Source organism: Mus musculus, chromosome X (assembly GCF_000001635.26).
Source record: "Mus musculus strain C57BL/6J chromosome X, GRCm38.p6 C57BL/6J".
Lineage (NCBI taxonomy): Eukaryota > Metazoa > Chordata > Mammalia > Rodentia > Muridae > Mus > Mus musculus.
This window is the reverse complement of record NC_000086.7, coordinates 160821610-160846799: the sequence shown is the minus strand read 5'-3', so window position 1 is coordinate 160846799 and position 25190 is coordinate 160821610. Positions and strand designations below refer to the sequence as shown.

At 39.7% G+C, this 25190-nt stretch overlaps 1 protein-coding gene across 1 annotated transcript in view; it reads left to right on the top strand.

Annotated features, from left to right (window-relative positions):
- Positions 1 to 25190, top strand: part of Cdkl5 (cyclin-dependent kinase-like 5) — a 210374-nt gene that overhangs the window by 147882 nt on the left and 37302 nt on the right. Inside the window, exons 11-15 of the mRNA NM_001024624.2 lie at positions 6354 to 6505; positions 11966 to 12932; positions 16778 to 16879; positions 17152 to 17257; positions 22702 to 22825. Coding sequence (NP_001019795.1) covers positions 6354 to 6505; positions 11966 to 12932; positions 16778 to 16879; positions 17152 to 17257; positions 22702 to 22825 — 1451 coding nt within the window. The remainder of the gene's footprint in view (positions 1 to 6353; positions 6506 to 11965; positions 12933 to 16777; positions 16880 to 17151; positions 17258 to 22701; positions 22826 to 25190) is intronic.

Here is a 25190-nt window from a genome sequence, read left to right as displayed (position 1 = left end):
AGGCATGTAATTTGTTTATAATTGCAACAGGAATCTGGTGTTGTCTCAGACCATCTAGAGAGGAGCATGTAATCCCTAAATTACTTTCCTAAAATGGGCAGAATAATGAATATCTGTTGGTACTCAAGAACTACTCGGGCATAGGTTTTAAAACAAATCTTAAAGTGAATGTTATAAGACAAAAGATTGTACAATTATTTCTATATAACATTGACTCTATATCGTCTATAGAGTTTGAATCAGTGAACCTTTTGGTTTTTGTTGTCTGACTGTGCCTCTTCTCCACAAGGCAGGTTGCTGTTTCTGACTTTTCTTTAGATGTATCAGGATCAACACTAACATCCTGATACATCTGAGTGTTCCTCCTCATGTTAACCTTTCTATCAAAAGATATTCTACTCCAAACTACTAGAAACATCACTTAAATTCTTTTTGTAAAAGATTTAATTGTGTATGTGCACGTGTGTGTGTGTGTTTTCTGCGTATCTGCCTGTACACCATGTCATGCAGTGCTCATGGAAGCCAAAAGAAGGCATCAAGTGTCCTGAAACTGGAGTTACAGACTGTTGTGAGCTATCAATCAAACCCAGATCCTCTGGAAAAGCAGCCAGTGCTTTAACTGCTGAGTTCTCTCTCTAGCCTCAAAATTCTTTATTAAAGATTTTCTTGCTGGGCATGGTGATACATGCTTCTAATGTCAGCATTTGAGAGGCTGAAATGGGAGGACTGCTCTAAGTTTGACAGTAGCTAAAGGTACCACGACTCTGTCTAAAGAACTAAGCAAGGAAACAAAGATTCTCTACCTCGGTAGACAATGGTCCCTTGATGTACAGGCAAGCATTGATTGCTTCAGGGTGGAACGCCAATGGTTGCTTATGGATTAGTTTGCTTTATGCCCATTCGTTAAGCTGTCATATGTACACAGGCTATACTGTTTGTAGAAAGTTTATGACAGATTTAGCACAGTGGCAAGTTACTGAGCTGCGTTCTTAAAACTTTGCTGTGTTTTAGGGTATGTTCACCTGTGTCCCAGGGAACAGTGTACATAGGTGTGAAGGAGGGTCTCTGACATTAGGGAAAGATACTGTGAGATTTCTGAAATCTCACAGTAAAGCCTCAACATTTCCCTAATTTAATTAAATATCAAATACTACGTTGTATGAAACTCTAATGAAGCGCTGATGGTATTAGCACAGATTAAGAACTGCTATTTTTTTTTTTTAATGAACCCTCAACACTCTTTCGGTTTAATTAGACAGAAATTACTAGGTAAATCAGTTGGGTTTTGCCAGTACCTTCTTTCATGTAGTCAATACTTAATCAATCTGGGCCTTACTCATTTAGTAGTTTTAAAAATATAAATAGATACAGACATAAATATAAATAGAGTAAAAAAATGAAATTAAATACAACTTTATATTTCCTGTCTTTTTTGTGTGTTTTTTCCTTAGTTAAAAATGCAATGATGATTAGTGACAAAAGGGGCCATGAATTTGAAGGATGGTTTGGAGGAAGAAAAGGCTTAGAAAGTAAACATTATAATTCCAATTATTTAATATGTTTATTGCCACTGTTCTTTTTTTTTTGGTTTTTCGAGACAGGGTTTCTCTGTATAGCCCTGGCTGTCTTGGAACTCACTTTGTAGACCAGGCTGTCCTCGAACTCAGAGATCCACCTGCCTCTGCCTCCCGAGTGCTGGGTGTTCTTTAATAAGCAAATGTTTTCATTGAAATGCACATTTAGAGGCCTAGAGAGATGGCTCAGTGCACTCACTGGCTGCTCTTCTAGAGGACCCAGGTTCAATTTCCAGCATCCACATGGCAGCTCACAAGCATCTTTAACTCCAGTTCTGGGGGATCAGATGCTCTCTTCTGACCACTGTAGGCACTTGTACACATATAATGTACAGACATATTCATGCACAACACCCATATACACACAAACTATACAGTCAAGAGTATTCAAATCATATCTAAATCTCTCAGTTTTCATAATATAAGCATATTTTTGTTACCTTACCTGGATTGAGACATAGAAACGTAGTTAATAAGTTAGAAGCCTCCTTTGGCTCCTTCCTAGATCTTACCTTCCTGGCCCACTTTGCCTCCTTATGAAACCATCATTTTTATTTCTGTCACTGATTAATCTTACCTGATTATTATTGAATTATACATATATGAATATATATATATATATATATCACCATTCTTTATCTGATTTTGAAGATGAATTTTTAAAATGAAAACCCTCCATTGTCCTTTTAATTAGTCTCTTTGCTGCTCCCTAAATGTATGTTGATAATTGTGTCCACATCTAATACTTAAAGCATTCATCTCATCTTGTACCTCTGTATAACTAAGCTACCATTTCAGTAGAGAGAAAACAGTCACTAGAATTAATGTGTGCCTATGCCTTTAGTCATTTAAAAAATAGCTACAATAGTTCTATTTACTTTACTTTCATTTTTAAAAAAATCTCCCCCCCATGCTAAATTTTAAAAACTGTTAGCTAGGTAAATTTCATACTTTATTCATAAGGACTTCATGCTTTATAGTAATTTTTAAATGGCCATTTGTGTTCATAACCTATAATTTTTTTATTTCAGTAACTTCTACATGGTATCAAATAAGTTAAAACAACCCCCTCTATCCTGAAAGGTCATGAGTGCTTTGAATTTAAAAAAACTTTTTATTGGGGTTTGATTTTACTTTTTAATGAGCATCTTATATTTTTAACCCATTTTAATAGTAACTGTTAGAACTGCTAGCTAAAGACATCATAGTTTTTGTTCTATAATAAGGGAGAAAAAAAGAATTGAGATACATTTGCAATTGTGTCTGAATTAATATGGATATAAATCCAAATGTAATTAGTGGCTGAATTTCAATGATTAGAGTCTTTGGATCAAAATGAATATGTCAGTATATGGTAGGGCCAGAATTGAAATGTTCTATGGTATTAGATTAAAATTGAAGTCTGGCTTATTGGAAACAATTTTGCTCTCACTGCTCAACTAAAGGTATTAATTATGGATAAGACCAAACTGAACTAGAAATGAATTTGTGAATAGTGGAATTCTACCCATCTTCCTTTTTCTGAGAGTAAAAACCAACACCTAAAAGAGTGAATTGCAGAACTTTATTATGTCTTGTTAGGGTATATTGTTTTTTTTTTTTTTTTTGATATTTGATCAACTTATAAGTCAAAATCAAATACCTGTCCAGCTATTAAAGATAAACAATTTTTGGTGAAAATACTTCAGTTGTCAAAATGCTAGTACATTCAACATAAAATATAGCTTTAATGAACAAAGAGCACTTAGAAATAAGTAAGGATAGATGCAAAAGCAGGAAAAGGATTGAAGAGAATACATAAGGAACAGCAAACATGTAAACGTGTTCAGTATTGCTAAGCAGAGGGACTGGAGCAGTGACTCAGTGGTTAAAGGCACTTACTGTTCTTGAAGTGGACCCATGTTTGGTTCCCAGCAACCATAGCAGTGGTTCACAACTACGTGTAACTCCAGTTCCAGGAGATTCATGTCCTGTTCCAGCCTCAGAGGGCAACTGGACATGTGGTGCACATACATATGTACATACATACATACGTATGATACATATATACATACAAATTGAGATATCTTTTAAATATCTGATTTGCAACTACTAAGAATAAGAATGCCTGTGGTCGATGAGGGTACCTAGAACTTGATAGACACATGTGCTTTTTGAGAGGAGTATAATTTGAGATAACCTTCCTAGGAGGTAATTTAGCAGCATGGAGAAAAAGACTCTTTGATGCTCTGCAGTACCAGTACCACCCTTAAGAATCCATTAGACTTCAAGTGTTTTTGGCATAGCATTAATCATAATAGTGAAAAGTGGCTGTCAGGAAACTGTCTAGTAGTAGGAAATAAATAAATAAATAAATAAATAAATAAATAAATAAATAAATAAATGATAATTGACTCTCTGCAATCATGTAAAGCCTTGTTGTAAACTCTAGAGATATAGCTAGTTAGTAATAGTTGTAATGCACTTGCTTAGTGTTCACAAGGCCTTGCCTTCAGTCCCCTTCCTTCCCAAAAAGTATTATAAGATGCTGTGTTCTCATGCTGTTCAGAATAAAGGAAACAATAAATATTTGTCATTTGGGAATTTCTGAAAACAGCATATAAAGTATACACACAGACTTAAAGCTCTGTACTTATATGGAATGCTATCATTGTATCGTAAGTGGAAGGGAAACTAAGTGCATACAGTTATGTGCTCACTACTGTTGGGGTAAAGTTAAAAGAATCAGGTGAAAGGATATGAAGAATGCACAGGGAAATGGTAACTGCACTGTCTCCAGAGATAATAACTGGGTATTTTGAAGATGGTAGAAAGATGAAGAATGCAAATACATGCTTATTTAAAAGTTTTTTAAATGCTTAAGTTAAATTGCAAAAGTTTTTTTCATAAAGTAAGTGAAAAGAATGGGATATAAAAACATGTATATATCATGAGCCAGGTATTATAGAAGGAAGACTATATATGGTATTCACAAGCAGAGCTAGAAAACCTCCTACCAAGAGGACTATAATTATGAGATTGTGGGTGTTTTTTTATTAAGTTATTTATTTACTTTACATCCCCTACTGATGCTTCCCCTCTATCCTCTCCTTCCTGTCCCTCCCTCTAACCTCCCTCCCTTCTCCTCAGAAAAAGGGAGGCCTCCCATGGATATTAACCAGCCCTGGCATATCAAGTTTTAGTAAGACTAGACACATCTTCTATTGAAAGTAGACAGGGCAGCCTAGTTAGGGGAAAGGGATCCAAAGGCAGACAGGATATTTCTATAGAGACAGCCCCTGCCCCTGTTTTAGGAGTTCCACATAAAGACCCAGCTTTACAGCACTTACATATTTGCAGAGGTCCTATGCTGTGGACTGGACTCAGTTGGTCCCTCAACCAGAAGTCAGGGTCCCAGTACTCAGTTGGGCAGGGAGTCAGAGAATGACAAACAGACACAGACACAAGGGAGTATTGTATCTGAATGTAATTTCTCAAAATGAGCATCAAATTTATATTACAGAAGAAAACAAAGAAGTTAGATGACACATCAGCCAAGGTACATTGAAGTTATCCCATGTATAATGACACAAAACAGAGAAATGCATATATAAAGGACTAGCAGGAACCAGGCAGTGACTATAACTGAGATAAAAACTGTCCCTATCTAAAGTCAGCTATTCTAGGAGCCAGGTGAGGATTTCACACCCTAGTCACAATTTATGCTATTCCTCTGAGCCTTGTGAAAGCTTGCACCAGGGGGTTCTGCTTTCGCTAACTTTTTCATTAATAATGCAATACTCTAGTTCCTCCTTAAACCACAACCCTCCTTCTTCCTAGGCCATTGTAAATTCCTGCATATGGGAGTGACTTGGCTGCTATTTTAAGTATCGTAGGGAACCTCCAGGAGACCAGTTTCCATGAAACTGTTTGCTTCAGGACTGTGGCCAAACTTTTGGACTTGTCATATAGACTCCACTGGAGTGGGTGTGGCAGTCTTAGGTCTATTCCATACATACTCTCTGGCAATTCAGTCTCTATGAGCGCCTATGAGCTCAGGTTAGTAGATTCTATAGGTTTCCTTGTGATGTCCTTGACCCCTCTGGTTTCTTCAATCCCTCTGCTCCCTCTTCCACAAGATTCCCCAAGTTCCACTTAATGTTTGGCTGGGGGTCCCTGCATCAGTTGCTGGATGAAGCCTCTCTGATGACAGTTATGCTAGGCAGAATATCATTAAAAGTGTCAGGGTTTGGCTCCCTCCCATGGCATGGGTCTCAATCTAGCCCAATCATTCTTTGGCTCTTCCCTCAAATTCTGCTCCATCATTTATTCCCTGCACATCTTGTAGGCAGCACAAATTGTGGGTCTAAAGTTTTGTGTCTGGGTTGATGTCCCAGTCCCTCCATTGGAAGTCTTGCCTGATTACAGGAGATGGTCAGTTTAGGCTCTGTATCCCCCACTGCTAAGAGTCTTAGCTAGGGTCAATCTTATAGATTCCTAAGAGTTTCCATTTTCCTAGGTTTCCATCATCCCAGAGATGCCTCCCAAAACCAGTTGTCTCTCCCATTACTCTCTCCTCCATCCTCCCCAACCTTATCCTCCCTGTTCTCATCCCCATCCCTTCCCTTCCCTCCCTCCAGCCACCCTAATGGTGATTTTGATGGTTTTTTCCCCCTGAGCTATTGTTGCTAGGTATTTTGCAGTGACTGCATATTTCTCTTCTAGGAAGTAAAGATAAGATTTTTGGTAGAGTTTAAATTCAACTTTGTTCTTTCCATTCCTAAATTTTTATTTCCCAAGAATTTACTGAAGTTGGACCCAGCTGACAGATACTTGACAGAGCAGTGTTTAAATCATCCTACATTTCAGACTCAGAGACTTTTGGACCGGTCTCCTTCAAGATCAACAAAAAGGAAACCTTATCATGTGGAAAGCAGCACCCTGTCTAATAGGTAAATATTCCTTCCCTTCTAAGGAAATACAAATGCAGGCGTGGTCTCAGAAGTGGGTGGAGGAGGCGGCTGCTAAAATTATGCAATTAAAGAAAAGAAGGAAAGCCCTCATTATTCAAAAATATCTCCCTCATACTTATTACATGATTCAGAACTATAATTAATGAGTTGTGTGGGACTATTAAAGACTTTTCTATTTAACAAGTATATGATGAAAGCCTATGTATTCCCTTGGAAAGGTAGCATTGAGTTAGCTACTCTGGAGGTTTCCAGCATCACAGACAACATTAAGACCTAGCAGATTTTGTGTAAATGACTAGAGGAAGAGAGTTCCTGGAAGGAAAAGAAGATACTGAATGTGTATTGGGGAACTGAGCCAAGGCAGCCTTTTTAAAAGGGTTTTGTGATTGTATTGATCTTGCCCTTCAATCACTGAGTTGAGAACTGACCTTATTTTATAAAAATAAGCATAGGGAAATAGTGGTCAATAATTGAAAGTAGTACATTTTAAAATAGCTTTTTGAACATAATATTTTAAAAATATTTGTTTCTTGCCTGAACATACCTATAGTCCTAGCATTGAAAAACTCATTGGGTAGTCAAACAGGCTTCAGGGTTTACTCAGTTTCTCCTGAGTGCCAATCATAGGCCCATCTGGCTGAAAACTTTTCTTGAATCAATCACTCAATCTCTGTCTCTCTCTCTCTTTCCTTTCCTCTCTCTCTCCCTCCCTCCCTTTCTCCCCTTTATTTCCCTTTTACCCTTCTTCTTCCTCCTCCCCTCTATTGGATCAGTCAGATTGCCTTTGTGTCCTGACATTCCCCAATTCTATTGCTGCATTTACAGGAGAATGGTGTTCCTTCATCTTCCAGCTTTGGCATCTGATGATTTTTATATATGGGATTTAGAAATAGTTTGACTGAGGAAATGAAAAGCAATGAAGCTTTTAAAATTTTAATACTACCCCCAATAAACACACACACACAATTTTCCCTTCTGTATGTGGAAAATTATTCTTAATAGATTCGAATTTTGAAAGGTCAGGACCTACCACTTTTCTGCTTACTCCTTGGCACTTGGCTGGTTGACATTTTTCTCGTATCTTTGCTGGGATTACACCAAGCTTGGTTCATGGGTTTTAGTCTCCCTTCTACTTGAATTGCCACATGACTTCTCTAATTTACCTTTACAAAGTAAATTATCCTAATGATGTAAAGTTTGGTAGACCAATGATAAATCTGTGAGTTGTACTGTAGTCATCAGTGATATAACCTGTAGTCTGAAAGGAAGCCTATGGTGAGTCTCACAGAGACTAACTTGATAGGAATTGTGAGTAAATAAAAATTTCTGAAAGGATTCATTTTTAGGTCTTGGTGATATTTTAAATATATCAAAGGGAAAGTCCTAAGAGTTTGTATTTTTTAGTAATCTTCTATCATCTGAGGCCTTTCCACCACTATTGCCTTGTCCAGTATTTACTCCATGGAAGCCTATCTTGCCAGGGATGTGAATTGTAGCTGGTGTCTCCCCACAGGGTTTCTAAGACAATTTTTTATATGTTTACAACACCATATCTATTGGTTCCCACTCACATACTACTGTGCCTTGTCCCTAGAGAGCACACTGTCACCCCACATCATTTTCTCTCCAGAAGCCAGTGAACTCAGTCATTACTTCAGGCTTGTCACCTTCAGACTCCTCTGAGGTTCCTTTCATGGCATAGTGTGATGCCATTTTGACTGTGCTGGTCCTCTCATTGATCCTGCTTTACCACTCACCACATATGAAAATAGTTTTGTGCCTGTCTCCATTTACTCATTGGTTTATGGAATGTCCCAGGCTGGCCATGCCCTCTTCTTGTAGCTATCCTTCAGCCTCCAGCTGAATTATCTTTCAGCTAGGATTATAGGGTTGTGTCGCCATGCCTGGCTATTTTCACTTTTAAACTTATTTTGAGTATACGTATTAACTGTCTATCCATTTATCTACTCTGCCAACCATATGAGAGTGGTTCTTAGCCATACAGTCATGTCCACATGAAATCCCAGCCCTCATGAAGTGGAGGCAGGAAAATCTGGAATCCAAGGCCAGCCTTGAGCAAGTTTGAGGCTAATGTAGACTACATGAGGCCCTCTCTCTAAAACAAGCAAATGATTGAGTGATTCATACATTAATTTGTTTTCAATTGTTAGCAATTTAACAAAGATTCTTGGGAGTTGTGTGTCAAAGAGATCTATGAAATTTTCAAAGCTGCTTTTTCTTGTTGTACTCTGCCAAAGCTCCAATGTGAAGATGATGTGATGCCCTTTCTACATATGAATTATTATATGTCTAAATCTCAGTAGCTTGCAGTTAACCCTCAGATGGAAACACAGAGAGTAACTGCTTAGGATACATATAAATACATACTTATATACATGCATACATACATGATGAATAAATATATACTTATATACATGCATAGATACATGATGAATCTGGGCATTTAACAGCTGTTTCCACCTTAACTTTATAGCTTCCTTTCTCTTCTATTGCTGTGAATACATAAGATCACAGTACGTTTGTGTAACAGTAATTCCAATGGTTCTAGAAGCTCTAGCAACTTTCTACACTCTTTTCTGTCCCTTCCTGGTCCTTATTTATGGCTAAAGCATTTCTGTCATTGCTATACCTTCATCTGCAAAGGAAAGGGAGAAAATATGATATCAGGGAAAACTAGAGTTTGGCACAAGAAGCCCTGTGGAAGAATTGAACTAGGACCTGAGTCAGGGCATGTGGCCAGGAAGAAACAGGGAAGTCTGTCTCCACCCCCCACCCCCAACCTTCTCCCTTTTTCTGTGGTACTTCTTTCTCCTGTTCAACTCTACTAGAAGATAGCCAGCTAGGAACCTGAGGGATATAGTCTCCTGTGGTCTTAAGGCCCAGGACTGGAGACAGTATTGAGAGTAGCCAACATATTTACTCAGATCTATCTGTGTGTACGATTATATATCATAATTGAGTTTTTGAAAAGTGCTGACATATTTTGTTTGCCAAGATATAAATAATCAGGCAGCTCTGATGCCTGTGGGGTAGGTAGACTGGCTGGATGCTGTTGTTGGATGGAGACCACGGCTGAGCCGTTCTAGAATTAGAGCAGGTGGAGCTCAGAAAAAGGTTGTTGTCTACAAGCAGGACCATTATCTTGTCAGTTATAACTAGTCAGCCCTAGTTATACTCTGTTTGAGATCAAAGTATCCAGAGCTTGGTGCCTAGTAACTCATGATGTTTTATACAGGTAACCAATCTTAAGGAGAAAGAACAGCTGAGCTGGAGAGATAGCTTGACTGTTAAGGGCTAGGTTCAAAAATCAAAAACATAATTTATTTCTTAGCCAATTAGGGAATTTTCCACTAGTTATCTAGATAGGACATACAGATGGATCATCCAATAAGACCTAGCCACTTTCCTTTGACTGCTACAAAAAGAACTTCTCCTTCGTCTGAACACTAGATTCTCTCTGCCCAGGAGTTTGCCCAGTATACTCTATGCAATATATCTCAATAAACCACCCTTTCTTTCTACCCCCTACTGTGTATATATGTGTCTGATAAATTATTTTACCATCTCTGTAATCAGTCTTACAGATCCTATCATGCATGCACTGCACTTTATTGATCTGGACATATGTTCTGTATAACATCTAACAAAACAAATGTAATTTACCTTTGTGATTCCTTTCTAAATCTGGGGAAATGAGGAGGCATAGTTTTGTTGCCATTTTTATTAAATAGCAATAACAGCCTAAAAGGACTTTTCTTCCAACTAGTCTCTGATGGAAAAAAATCTTCAAATCAATTGATTTTCAATAGTAGCAATACTTGCAATGTTTTCTAAATTCACAGTAAAAACAATTGGATAGATCATTCCTAACTCTGAAACCTATGTCAAGCCACAATCTCATCCTTTGTTACAACAAGCTGTCTTTTCTAGAATGTCATTTGTGGCTTTCAAACTGAAGACAAGGTTTCTCTCTGGGCAACTATTTGTATATTACAATAGGTAGGAAATGAAGCTTCGAGTCCTAAAGAAGTGCTCAGTCACTTTGGAATAATGAAGTGTGAAATGAAGAAGTGACTAAAGTGTGCCTTTACCAAGCAATTAGCACTCAAGACTCTGTGTTCCAGTATAGGATTCCTGTTTAGTTACACAGAAATATCTAAACAGTTAGTGATGCATTTCTGTTTAATGTACAAGGAGCTATCTCAAGAGGCCAACGTAATTGCCACTTCTCTAAGGCATAAACACAGATCATCATGTTTTCCAACAAACCTCACTAGTCAGTTCCCATTTTTCTCAGAGTGTCATTTTCTTTACATCACTAGAATTCTCCCTCATTGACTCTACGGGCTAAAGAGATGTTGGCATGTGTGTGTAACTACTGTGAATGTGTATCTGAAGCAGCCTACAGGTTTTTACAAAGAATGTGAAGTTCAAGGAACACAGTAACCTTCAAATCTAAGTGTTGCCTCCTGACATTCAAACAGAAAAGGGGATTGTCAGCGTCAGCAGTCTGCTAGCTCTCTTACTCGTACTAGCTATTCTGTACCAGGCAGTCATAGCCAAAGCATACTTTACCTGACTCTGCATCAGCGACTGTGTTGGCAGCCAGCAAGTTAGACAAGCATTTAAGGATGCCAAAACATCTTCATCAGGAAGTGATTTATCTCATTCAGTGACTTAGTCTGAGAAACATGCCTGTTATTGAGAGGGACACATTTGAGGTAGTGATTTTGTCATTTGAGTGCCTGCTTTTTTCCCTTTTTAGAAAAGTCTCAGTCTCTCTCTCTCTCTCTCTCTCTCTCTCTCTCTCTCTCTCTCTCTCTCCTTTAATCAAAACACTGCTATTATCTTTTCATCCTTTTATTCCTTCCAACAAATTTATCTTTTCATCCTTTTATTCCTTCCAACAACTTTCTTCCCAAGTCCTGTGCCTAGCCTAATGCATATAACTAGGGTTGCCTTCATGAACACATAAGAGGTTGTTGAGTGGGAGCAATGTATCAGTGGCTATACCACTAAAGAATATGACTACCTCTCTCTCTCTCTCTCTCTCTCTCTCTCTCTCTCTCTCTCTCTCTCTCTCTCTCTCTTTCTCTGCAACTTTTAAGTGTCTGTATAGCTCCTCTGGGAGGATAGGGCCTTGGGTCTCCTGCATTCAGGATGGAGCATTGATGGGCCCAGTCTTGTACAAGGAACCACTCCTGCAGTGAAGATAGCAACCGTGTCAGATCCAGACAACAGCAGCCCTTCCCATTCTCCAGCTCTTAAATTCTTTATACTCCTTCCTTCCCTGAGCCATGCAGGTGTTTTAAGAACGGTCTCATTTAGTTTACCATGGGTTTGCTTATCTGTTTTAAACATTATACTGTTTGCCTCCTATTGAAGGGAACTGATCTGCATCTTTTGTTTTAAACATAGAAACCAATCCACCAAGGGTGCTGCCTTACAGACTCACCACAGATCCAACAGCAAGGACATTCAGAACTTAAGTGTGGGTCTGCCCAGGGCTGAGGAAGGCCTGCCTGCAAACGAAAGCTTCCTCAATGGAAACCTTGCTGGAGCAACTCTCAGCCCAATGCACACCAAAACCTACCAAGCAAGCACCCAGCCTGGCTCTTCCAGCAAAGATCTCACAAACAACAACATACCACACCTTCTCAGTCCAAAAGAAGCCAAGTCCAAAACAGAGTTTGACTTCAATATTGACACAAAGCCTTCAGAAGGTCCAGGCACAAAGTACCTCAAGTCCAGCACCAGATCTCAGCAGAACAGGCACTCATTCATGGAAAGCTCCCAGAGCAAAGCTGGGACCCTGCAGCCCAGTGAGAAGCAGAGTCGGCACAGCTATATTGACACCATTCCCCAGTCCTCCCGGAGTCCATCCTACAGGACAAAGGCCAAAAGCCATGGGGCGTTGAGTGACTCCAAGTCTGTGAGCAACCTTTCCGAAGCCAGAGCCCAAATCACAGAGACTAATACCAGTAGATACTTCCCATCCAGTTGTTTGGACTTGAACTCTCCCACCAGCCCAACCCCCACCAGGCACACTGATACGAGAACTTTGCTCAGCCCTTCCGGTCGAAATAATAGAAATGAAGGCACTCTGGACTCACGGCGAACCACCACTAGACACTCAAAAACCATGGAGGAGTTGAAGCTGCCTGAACACATGGACAGCAGCCATTCGCATTCACTGTCTGCACCTCATGAATCATTTTCTTATGGGCTAGGCTACACCAGCCCCTTCTCCTCTCAGCAGCGTCCTCACAGGCATTCCATGTACGTGACCCGGGACAAAGTGAGAGCGAAAGGCCTTGATGGAAGCTTGAGCATAGGACAAGGGATGGCAGCCAGAGCCAACAGTTTGCAGCTCTTATCACCCCAGGTACCGCTTGGCATTTTGGTCTATCAGCTTATCTTGGGAAAGGGTTACAAGGAATATTTATAAGGTTGCTATACAGTTCCCCCTACTACAATCAGCCTGACTTTCATTGGACAGCGAAGGAAAGTACTCTTTGGATTATTTCTGTTAAAAATAATCACAATTTAGCTGTGTGTGGTGACATAGACACAGGCATGTCCTAGCACTTGGGAAGCAGAGACAGGTAGATCTTTGTGGGCTCCAGGCTAGCCAGGGCTACAAAGTGAAACACCCTGTTTCAAAAAATAATATTTGTAGTATTTTTAAATGTTCATTTCTGACATATTTTTGATGACTGGCCATTTATTGAAATTAGCAATATGGACTAGCTCTTACTTATTTTAAAATTTGGGTTGCTTTTGTCTGTTCTTTCTAAACCACATTTGTTTAGACTTTTTTTCAAATACCAAGCATTTTTTTATTAATCACTTTACTTGTTTACATTTCAAATGATACCCCCTTCCCAGTTACCCCTCCATAAACCCCCATCTCATCCCTTCTTTCCCTCTCCCCTTTGCCTCTATGAGGGTGCCCCTCCACTCATTCACCACTCCAGCATCCCCCCATGCTGGGGCACCAAGGGCCTCCCTTCCCATTGATGCCAGACAAGGCCATTCTCTGCTACACTTGTATCTGGAGCTATGAATCCCTCCATGTACAATCCTCAGTGGGTGGTCCATTCCCCGGTTCTCCAGGTAGTCCAGCCTGTCAATACTGTTCTTCCTATGGGGCTGCAATCCCCTTCAGCTCCTTCGGTCTTTCCCCTAACTCCTATATTAGGGTCCCCAGGCTCAATCCCATGGTTGGCTGTGAGTATCTACATCTGTATTGGTCAGGTGCTGGTAGAAGCTCTCAGGGAACAGCCATATCAGGACCCTGTCAGGAAGCGCTTCTGATACCAAGTATCCTAACTGAATTTAATGATTTAAATTTTTTTTGTAAACTAGATAAGTTTAACTTCAGGCTAGAGTAAATGATACTTGCCCACCCAGTCTCTAACATTTTAAAAGATTTTTAAAATTATATACATATCTGTCTGTATCTTAAGTATGAGCACATAAGTATAGGTACCTATAGAAGCTACATACCTTTGAAGCTAGAGTTATAGGAATTGTGAGCTGCCTGACATGGGTTCTAGGAACCAAACGCAGGTCCTCTGCAAGGATAGTACATGCTTTTAACTGCTGAGTGACCTCTCGGGCCCCTTGGGTTTTTTAATTAAGTATGTATGTATGTATGTATGTATGAATGAATGAATGAATAACATGGGGCAAGGGATGTATATAGACATGCACATGAAAGGGTGACTTTGTGCAACTGGTTCTCTCCAGCCATCTTTATGAGGGTTTTAGGGATCTAACTCAGGTCATCAGGTTTGCATGCTAAGCAGTTTACCTGCTAACCTACAAAATCATTAAGGCCTGCATTACTAGAGCACTGGCTATGAATAGGCATCGAGAACAGGGAGAGGTCACCGTGAACAGGAATAGTCTGAAATGGCTTCGGTGCAGCTAACAGCCTGACCTGTGTAGACAGATGAAGAATGAAGCTGGGCTAAGCACCACAAGAAGCCTTGATTGGGAAGATGAAATTAAAGTGTCCCTGTCATTCTGAAGTATGTTAACTGAGAGGGGACACTTGGCCACAAATGATTTGTTTTAATTCTATAAACCTGGACACTGGTAACCATGCAGAGGTGTGCTTGCTTGCGTGTTGAAAGAAAGATAATGGAAGCAATCCTGTCAGTCCAGCATAGGCCCTGTTGGAGGCTCCCAGAGGAGGGAGAGTCTGAGCAGATCCTTATGGGAAGGTTGAGATTTCCCTTGGGGAGGAAAGTGAGAGCAGCAGGAAAAAGGACTAAAAAGAGGGAAAGTATTCCAGGAAGACATGATGCTCCATGGGTCCCAACTGGCTTCCCATTGGTGGAATGAAAATGTAAGAGCTGAGCAATTCTCACATGAGCTGAGGAGAGTATTCAGGATTGAATGTCAGTATGAAACCAGAGTGGATCCCGAGGACTGTGCAGTAGACGCAACCAGACTTGCCAATTGCACTGTTGAAGGATTTCTTTCTGAGAGTTTCTTTCCTAAGAGGTCCGTTTTGGAATTGGGATGGGGATTTTTAAGCTCTGTAATTCAACATTATCCCTCTCTGTTGGGACTCATAGGAGATAGGTAATCTGCCCAACTTTCCCCAGCTGCTAGTTTAACGTAGAACTGGGATTCTAAGGCAATCTACAGATCCCCAAGTATAAAATGGTGGCAAGATGGCCTGGTCCCCAGTTAAAGGTGGGACAGGAGGTTTTTGCAGGGGCTTTAAATGGAGTTATAGGAATGGTTGGAAGGAGTCCTGAGAACTCACTATAGAGATAAGAGAACCCAGAGTGTCTAGAAACATCTCTAGGGCCTGCTCACTGCCTGTAGAAGAGAGTTGGAGATCAAAACCAAGCAGATTGTTGTTGGCATTGAGGCAAGTGTTAAACAAAAGAAAAACGAAAGGCAGCCTCCCTTGGAAAATGGACAAATGACTTGCTCTCAGAGAATTCAGAAAATAAATATCTCTGAACACTGTAGTCCTAAACTAATTATAAACAATTACTGGGGCTTAGCACATATCCAGCTGTTACTTCAGTCCAGTTCAGGAGTGCAGCACTGAGCCTTAAGAAAGGCCACAATTAAAGGCTAGAAGGTGGCTGGAAGGCTTGAAAGAGTTGTGAGTAAACCACAGTGCTCATTCTCATGGGAAGCATTGTAGCCACTTTCAAAAGCACGAGACCACTCACTGAGTTGAGTTTAAATGTAAATAACTCATTTCCTTTAAAAAAAATCTTGCTCTGGGCCTTTGTCAACAGTACAGGTTGGCAACTTGGAAAGAAGAAAGGCTGCACCAAATTAATTTCTTTCCAAAATTCTCTAAATAATGGTGGTGGGGAGGAAGGTGGTGGGGTACCAGATCTTATTTGAGTTTTTAAATTAAATCATTTTATGTATATCACCTAGGCTTTAAGATAATACATTTTAAGTATAATGTGTAGATGCTGAAAGCAGCCAGCTCCTTCTAATTGTGTTCCTTAACCCTCATAGCCCAGGGTAGCAAATGTGATCTCTTTTTCTCACTTGGACACTGTTAAGGACCCACTGCTGTGCTGAGGTTATGTCTCAGCCTACTTGAGAGGGATCTAGGTAGCGGGACCATCTCTAGATATAAGCACCATCAGGACCATGCATTGAACAGGTGAGCTACTGTCCTGGAGAAGATGAAGAAGCTAGAAGCAGCAGAGACTGGAGGAGTTGGGGACTCTGAAGACAAAAATCATTAACAGGGATTATTCTATTCCTCTTTGTATTCACAAAGCATTTCTTTTCATCTGCATCTGCTGTGTTAAGTCTCCTGGAAAAAATGCTTTTGCCTCTGCATATTTCTTTTCAGAGAACTCAGCCTAAAATCTGTAAGAGCACGTTTGGATTGACTGATAGACTCTCTAAGTATAGTGATGCTTAGAGCTGTTACTGTCTAGATAGAAAGGTGATTTCTTTTGTGGTTTTAAATAATTAATTGAACTATTTTCAGACTAATGTAGTCCTTACTGGCCTTAACTTTAATGAGAATCTCGCTATCTGTTAAATTTTGGGGCTTATTTTACATTCGTCAGATACTTTTAGTCTTTTATGGAATGAGTTATGTTGAAGTCATCCCATGATTTTTATTTCAGCTTGTTAAGGTCCTAGCTGTATTAAATGAAGACAGTGATGAATTTTCATCCCCAGAGACAGGAAGTTTCTATAAATCTGTTTGAATTTGACTTGCAGCCTGGAGAACAGCTCCCTCCAGAGATGACTGTGGCAAGACCTTCTGTTAAAGAGTCCTCCCGAGAAGGCGCCTCTTCATTCCACACCCGTCAGAAGTCTGAGGTCTGAGCTCTTCCAAGTTGCTACATCTTATAGTGTGGTCTGTAAGGACCATTCACTCGGCAGCATTACAACCTAGCTTTTAAACTTTCTTCATACCCAATCTTCCATAAATTAATTGAACTGACTTAGAAAATAAGTACTTTTATTTGTAACATAAGCCTGAGTTTTCCTTTAAAAGATCAAAAAAAAATGAGGCACTGGCTGGGCTTTGTTGTAAGCTGCACTATCATCAAGCCATGGTTTAACTTTCATAACCTTGTTTCCTGCCTCAGGGTGGAGTATACCATGACCCACACTCTGACGACGGCACAGCTCCCAAAGAAAATCGGCATCTGTACAATGACCCTGTCCCAAGGAGAGTTGGTAGCTTTTATAGAGGTAAGCCACCCCACTCCTGTGTTTGCTGTTGAGTCTATCTCCTTTCCTTATCCACCACTATTTCTTCATTACTCTAGTGGACCTCAGACCAACAGCATCACCTGCGTTCCCACCATCTGGCAGTTCTCCTTGCCCCTAGTCACCATTGTCATTTAGTCCCTTGTCTCTTCTGGCTGGGACCCTGATTAGTCTCTGTCTCCAAGGCACCCATCCAGACAATCCTCAGAATGATCCTGAAGCTAGATATTGACCATGCCGTTCATTCAACATTTACCTATGTCACTTTGTGCCCAGAAGAGTTTAGCCTATAAAAATCATGGCTGCATGATAGCTATGAAGACAGATCCACACCAAATTATAAACATCCATAAAACATGAGAACTTTTAAAATTATATATACCTATTTTCAGGCCGTGGACACACAGGCCATGGTATACCTGTAGAGAGAGGTCAAAGGATAGCTTATATAGGACTCAGTTCTTTTTGTTTACAATGTAGGTCCAGGAGATCAGTCTCAGGCCATGATACCTGATGGCATTCTTTCCCCTGATGAGCTATATGAAATTATAAATATATATATATGTGTGTATATATACATACATATACATATATGTGTATATAGATATATATTCATGTGTGTATACATATATATGTGTGTATGCATATAATTTTTATTTTGGAACAACGTCTCACTGTGTAGACTTAGGCTGGCCTAGAACTACAGGTGTAGACTAGACTGGCCTAAAACTTTAAAATATTTACTATCTCTGCCTCCTGAGTGTTGTGTGTAAAGGTGTGTGCCAACACACCCAGTTTAAGATTTTTAAAAATATTTTGATTGTGTATTTGTATTTGTATTGTGTGAACATTACTCATGGCAATGTGACATTATAATACCAGAAACTCAGACATGCCTAGAATATGTTAGTAGATAAGACAGATAAAAATATCCACCCTCATTCTTGCCTTTACAAAGGAGATTGCCAGCAAGTATAATAATTCTCTAGGGCAGTCAGATAATGGTACTACAGGAGAAAGAAATAGAGCAGGCGTCCATTGTCCAACAGTACATTGTCCATAATTGTACCCCAATACCTTAGCTCTAACTTGTTGATAGGCCTTTGGATGCTTGATAACAGACTGTTTATGGTCGAATCCTTGTAGTCCACTCTTTCTGTTCCCCACCCACTTCTACCCACAAGTCTCAAGCATACCTGGCTCTTTCATGGCCTGGGACACACTGCTTTCCTAATGGCACCAGTTGTTTTCATGGGACAGTTTTCCCTTTCCTATGCCAGAAGTATCTCTTCTCTGTTCTATTCAATGGTGCCTTGTCTTTGTCCCTGATACAAGACAGAGCACACTGCACTGGATCTAGTGTTTCTCTGCAAGGTTTTTGAGCCTCTTGAATATTCTGAGTTTGAAGGATGGAGATGGAGATGGAGATCAGTGATAAGAGTGTCTGCCTGGCATGTGTGAAACCTTGAATTTGATCCTGGAAGAGAGAGATGGAGGAAAGGAAAGAGAGAGGCAGGAACTGGCTGACACAGCTTTATAAATACTTATTAATTGAATTAAAGAAAACTTTCAAGAGTAGTTTAAAAATAGACTTTGTTGTTGAACAGATGACTAAAACATGTTTTTTGGGTTCTGTTAATTTAGCAGAGAATTAAAGAAAGACAACCCTTTGAGGTTGCACCTGATGGTAAAGTGCCAAATATTTGAGAATCCCAGTGCTTTGGTGGCAACATGAACAGGAGGCTCGGGTATATAAAGTCCATAAAACTTAGCACAGCCTTGACTTGTATGTCCACATTGCCTGACTTCCTGCTCTTTCTGATGTTATAGACAGCTGGAGAGGTTCAGTCAGGGTCAGAGGGGACACAAAATACTGTTTGGTAATTAAAATTAGGAATCTGAGCTAAATAAATGCATACAAGTGTTATTCGGGAAGAGGTGTGCATTGAATGATTAGGCTACTATGTGGTCTCTCCCACCTCTACCTTTAGAAAAGGACTAGGCATAAAATATGCTTCTTAATGACCCCCACCCAACTCCATGGTAACTGTAGAATCTTATAAGGCTAAACTTTTTTTTATTCATTTAATATATATATATATATATATATATATATATATATATATATATATATATTTGTGTGTATGTATATATATATGCATATATATATATATGAATGAATGAATGAGTGGTCTGTCTTCATGCACACCAGAAGAGGGAATCTGATCCCATAACAGATGGTTGTGAGCCACAATCTGGTTGCTGAAAATAAATTTTGGACCTCTGAGCCATCTCTCCAGCCCAAGGCTAAACTTTTAATTCAGACTAACATTAATTAGTTTTCTTGTCTTCTGCATGAGTGAAAACATCTTCAGTGTAAGTTTTTCTTTTAAAATCATCTATATTTTGTTGTTTGTACATATGATTGGAGAAAATATCCTTCTTTTGGGGAAAGGGTCTATCCATGTAGACCAGGCTAGCCTCCAGCTGACTTGTATCCTTCTGTTTCTATATTTCAGTGCTGGAACTCTAGGTGTGTGCTATCATGCCCAGTAGAGGAATGTTTTAATATAAGATGGAAGTGGAGTTTTAAATTAATAAAATAGTCTTTTGGCTACACTATTTGGGTTACAAATAGATTGAATTAGTTACTATGGGAAAAACATTCCCTTTATCTATTTCATAATCTACTTTGAGAGTTGGCAAGTAGAACATTTTAATTTTTAAAAATTCAGTAATAGAAAGGAAAGTTTAAACTAAATGAAACACTTGGAGACATCTGTCATTTCATTGATACTGCTAAGTCCTAGAGAAAAAGGGTGGTTTTTAAAACTGACAAATGTTTCCAGATATATCTAAAGAGATGTTTCTAGAATAGGTTCATCCTATTTTTTTTAATCCAGGTTTCTTATCCAGAGGCAAGTGAAATGGTGTCAGTTTTTGTTGTTGTTGTTGTTGTTGTGTTGTGGTTTTAATTTTATGTTTGAGATTATAATTGCATTTCTTCCTTCCCTTTCCTCCCTCCAGAGTCTCCCATATGCCCCCACCTTGCTCTCATTCAAATTCATGGCTTCTTTTTTCACTAATTTTTATTGCATACATATATGTGTACTTACATATCTATTCCTATCAATAACCTTCTCACTCCTTATGTGACTGTATGTGTGTTTTCAGGGCTGATCTTTTGGCACCTCCCCTGCTCCCAGCTTTCCTCAGTTGCCTATAGTTCTCTGTGGAGGTTCAGGCCTCCTGGGTTTTTTTCCCTGTCCACTTTGACATATCCTTTGGTATTATCCTTGTTCAACTCATATTTGGAAATGTTGCTAAGACTTTATGGGTGTAGCTTCTTATATTCCTCAGAGACACAGTCTCATAGCGGATTTCCTGATTCTTCGGCTCTTAAAATCTGTTCAGTCCTTCCCTTTCCCACAGTGCTCCCTGAGCATTAGGTGCAGGGTGTGTTACAGATGTCTCCAGTAGGACTGGGCGCCACAACTCTGTATTTTCATTAGATGGTGTTTCCTGTAATGGTCTCCATCTATTGCTAAGGAGTGAAGACTACACTTACCTATGGGTATAAGAACAAATGTTTATAGATTGTTGTTAGGGGTTATGATGACTTAGTAAATCAGTGGTTGTAGATTCTCCTCCAAAAATCATGCTTTCACTAGCACTGAGTAGTTAGCTAGGTTTCTAGTACCAGACATGGTTTCCCTCTTGTTGAGCAGGTCTTCAGTGTAATTAGAAATCTGTTGGCTACTGGCAAGGTATACATGCCACTCCTGTACCCTTGGAATTATTGTGCCTGGTCCCTGATGTGGGTCCATCAGCATTATGGCTGGGTAGGTGTCTTAGTTGGGGTTTTACTGCTGTGGAGAGACACCATGATCACAGCAACTCTCATAAAGGAAAATATTTCATTGGGGCTAGATTACAGTTCAGACATTTAGTCCATTTATGGTCTTGGCTGGAAGGATGGCCGCACACAGACTGACATGTTACTGGAGAGGTAGCTGAGAGTTCTACATCCAGATCAGCAGGCAACAGGAAGAGAGAGAAACTTGGCCTAGCTTGAGCATCTGAAAAACCTCAAAACCCACCCCAGTGACATAGCTCCTCCAACAAAAATAGTGCCTCCTAAGAGTGCCACTCCCTGGTGACCAAGCATTCCAATCTATGAGTCTGTGGGGGCAACCTCATTCAAAACCCCCACAGTAGGACCGTTGATGCCTCCCTCCTTTGTAACGTGGGTGGCACCTTCTGGCACCATGAAAGCAAGTCCTCAGAGAGGGGGCATGTAGGTCAGTTCCAGTTCAGGGATCTCTGGGCTCTGTAGAGCAAACAGAAAATTAAAATGGGATCATTGCCAAGATAGGGGGTTAGGGAATAGTAGAGAGGGGAATAGCAGGAGATAAGTGATCTGATCAGAGAAATGTGAAAGGAGGGGAGGCGAGGTAAGTACAGAAGCAGGTGGGAGATGGATTAAATAACATTAAGAATGTCTGAGAAGTGACAAGTAATCATACTATTAACTGTTTACCTAAAAAACTCTAACACAGAGATGCAATGCTGTGTATGAATATGTAGGTTTTGTTTCAACATCAGTATAAGACAATGTCTTATACTGTAACCCAGTCAGGATGACCTGGAACTCACTCTAACCTAGTCTGTCCTTGATCTCATTCAGTCCTCCCACCTGAGCCTCTTGAACAGTGGAATTACATCTAGCAAGCACTTCTTGCTTGGTGTCACTGATCTTGATATACAATGTAAATATAACTTTTGTGATGAAATTTGTAGAGCGGCCAAGTTTAGAAATTGATGAAAACATGGTTACCCCTTCCCCCAAAGCAGAATCACTCAATACATCATAGTCTATATTTCTGTTCATTTTTTGCTCTGAGAATATATAGAAAATTAATATTTTGTGCAAATGGCCCAATTTCCTTAGAGTTTAAAGATCTAAGTGGCACACCCTTACATTGCCAAATCTTAAACTGTAATTTGTGTGTTCCAGTACACATATTGTTAAGTATGCTATTGGACTAAGAATGGATTTTGCCTAATTAGACCTGTAATGAGAAAGCCTCAACCTCAAAGAATGCCAAAAACATGGTATTTGGCGGTGGATGCTACAGTAGTCATATTTTCAATGCTGTCCAATCTAAAAGTGTCCTCAAATATTCTGCAGCCAATCAGCTGATATCCCAGGCTTCTGTTTTGAAATCTTTATTACGTACCCTTGTAACCATGTAAGCGGTTGAGGAGGGAAATTTGCCTGGACCACCTCCATACTCAGGCAGCGAAGGTTCTGGAAAGGCAGAGGAAGACTTTTTGTTGGTGTTCAAGAAATGCAGTGGAATAATATCAGAACTATGCAACAAAGTACTTCAGTAATGGTTTTTCTTTCCTACCCCTTCATTTAGTGCCATCTCCACGACCAGACAATTCTTTCCATGAAAATAATGTGTCCACTCGAGTTTCTTCTCTGCCATCTGATAGCAGTTCTGGTACAAATCATTCAAAAAGACAACCAGGATTTGATCCATGGTGAGTGTTTTGGTTTGGTCTTACTCTTCCTTTTGCTAATTGTAGATTTGGGAATTCAAAGATATACAAGGTAAACTTTTTAGTTTTCTTTTCCCCACTCGGCCATTCTTTCTTTAAGAATAAGAAAAACATGTTCTTGGAGGGTTTTGTAACTTTTTTTCAAGGACAGAATTTATATTTTAAATAACATAGCAGAAAAGTCTTTCATCATATTCATTCATTCATTTATTGACAGTGAACTTGGTCCTGACACTCTGCATAGCCCTCTGTATCCACTGCCGTAGTTCTCATAGTTGCCCTTTGAGGGAGGAGTTACTCCCATTCCATACACAGTGAAGCTTGAAAGTCAGAGGATGTACCTGGTGCTGAACACCTGTAACATAGAGCAGGGACACAGGACACTAGCACTTCCCTCTAGAATTGTTAGGATATTTAAGTGATACAATATTAAAAAGGCACCTAAAATGGTACCTGGCACTGTAATGGCTCATTGTATTAGTAGCTATGGTTATTATATTTATGTTTCCATGGATTGTTGACCATTTTGCTTTTAACCTAGCTCATAAACTTCCATACCTCTTTGTGACTGTGTTTTCCTCCCTAGAGTGTAGAAAACATAGGAAAACAGACTTAGCTTTTGTTGGTTTTCAGTGTTGACCATTTTCAGATGTTGCATGGACAAGCCCTGAGAATAATGTCAAAGTGTCAAATACAGATGCATAGAATGGACTGTCTTCTCTTGGTTGTTTGCATAACACAGTGGGGACAATCTAAAACAGTATCAATTTGAGACTTGCATAATCCTTTGAGAATTAGGTTAGTCAGATAAAAATTAAATGAAAGTATGAACTGGTCGGCATAATGGTACTAGACTGCAATTCCAGCATTTGGGAGACTGAGACAGGAGGATTGCCAGTTCAAAGCTAGGCTGAGAAATGTAGTGAGATTCTATCTCAATGCCTTGCCCAGGGAGTGGGGGGAACCAAAAGTAGGATAGACATCGTTAGCATGGTGCTGTCTCCAGGGGGGGGTTGTGTGTGTGCATGTTTTAGGGGGTTGATTTAGTTTGGTTGCAGAGACTGAATGTAGATGAGTGTGTGTGTGTGTGTCCGTCCGTCCGTCCATGAAATTGGTTGTTTGCAAAACAATCAAAAGTACAGTTGGGCTGTTCATCTTTAGCCAAGACATCACCAAGTCATCCTTGTTCTAATGTTGCTATTATGTTAAGAAGGTTCCCGAATCCCTAGCTGTAAATGGGCTCTCTTCTTTTATTCTCTACGCCCCCATTATATTCCTATGGTGTATCTTGTTCATGTATCATATCTAACATCATTTAATCTTTAATTAACCTTGACTTGTCTTGATTTGTTTCTTGACCAAGATCTTTGTTTTGCTGTATTCTTTATATCTAAGAGAACTATGCATTTGCTAACACAAACATAAAAGTCTTGCTAAATTCTGTAATAATACCACTTTACATTTCTTTGGGGAAGAGAATATTTGTACACGGTACATATTTTCTGCAATGGAAAGATCAAGTTGCAATATCATATTTAAAACCAATAAATTGATATTGTAGTTTAACACCCAGAGCTGTTATTCTGGCCATCTTAGTTGTATTGAATCCACCTAAGAAACTGGAAATAAGCCAAAATATTTCAGAACAAGAAAAATAGACTTAATACAGCCAGACTCATCTTTTACTAGTAGGCTCCTCACTTGTAAGCTATTTATTCCTCCTAGTGTCCAGTTTTAGTGGGTTAGTACTGAGGTCATTAGGATGAGATGTGGTTCCAGCCCACAACACAGTGTCCAAAGGGGAGGGGAATCACAGGCAATAGCTATGGAGCAAAGCATGTGTGTGGTTTATCTTTTCACAGACCTGTGAGAATCCCATGCCTCAATTTAGATAGGTATCAGTTTAGAGTGTGTGCCTATAAAATGAATAGCAATTCCTTTACAATAGATAAACAAATGACAAAGTATGGAACTAGTTTAGAAAAACTTCCATCAAAACTGGGCTAAAAATGGAGGAATGGACTCTGAAACTCATTTGAAAAATGAGGTTTTTTTTTTCCACAGTGTTATGAATATATTGTGTCCATTACAGCTTGTCAGTCTGTCTTGCAGTTTTTCTCATAAAATCCTTCACTGACTTTCTTAGTTACAGCCAGGGAGGGATGAGGCAGGGGAATGACAGCGCAGTGTCCCGCACCCCTCCCACGCACTCTCCATGCAGCTCCCAGAGGGCTTGTCCTAAAGTTCAAGAGGCTCTCTGTACAGTCCTACCCCACTGCTCTTCATTGTGAGGCTGGGAGCAGTTTTGAGTGAGAGGCCAGGCTCTTTGGTTGATTTCTCTCTTTAT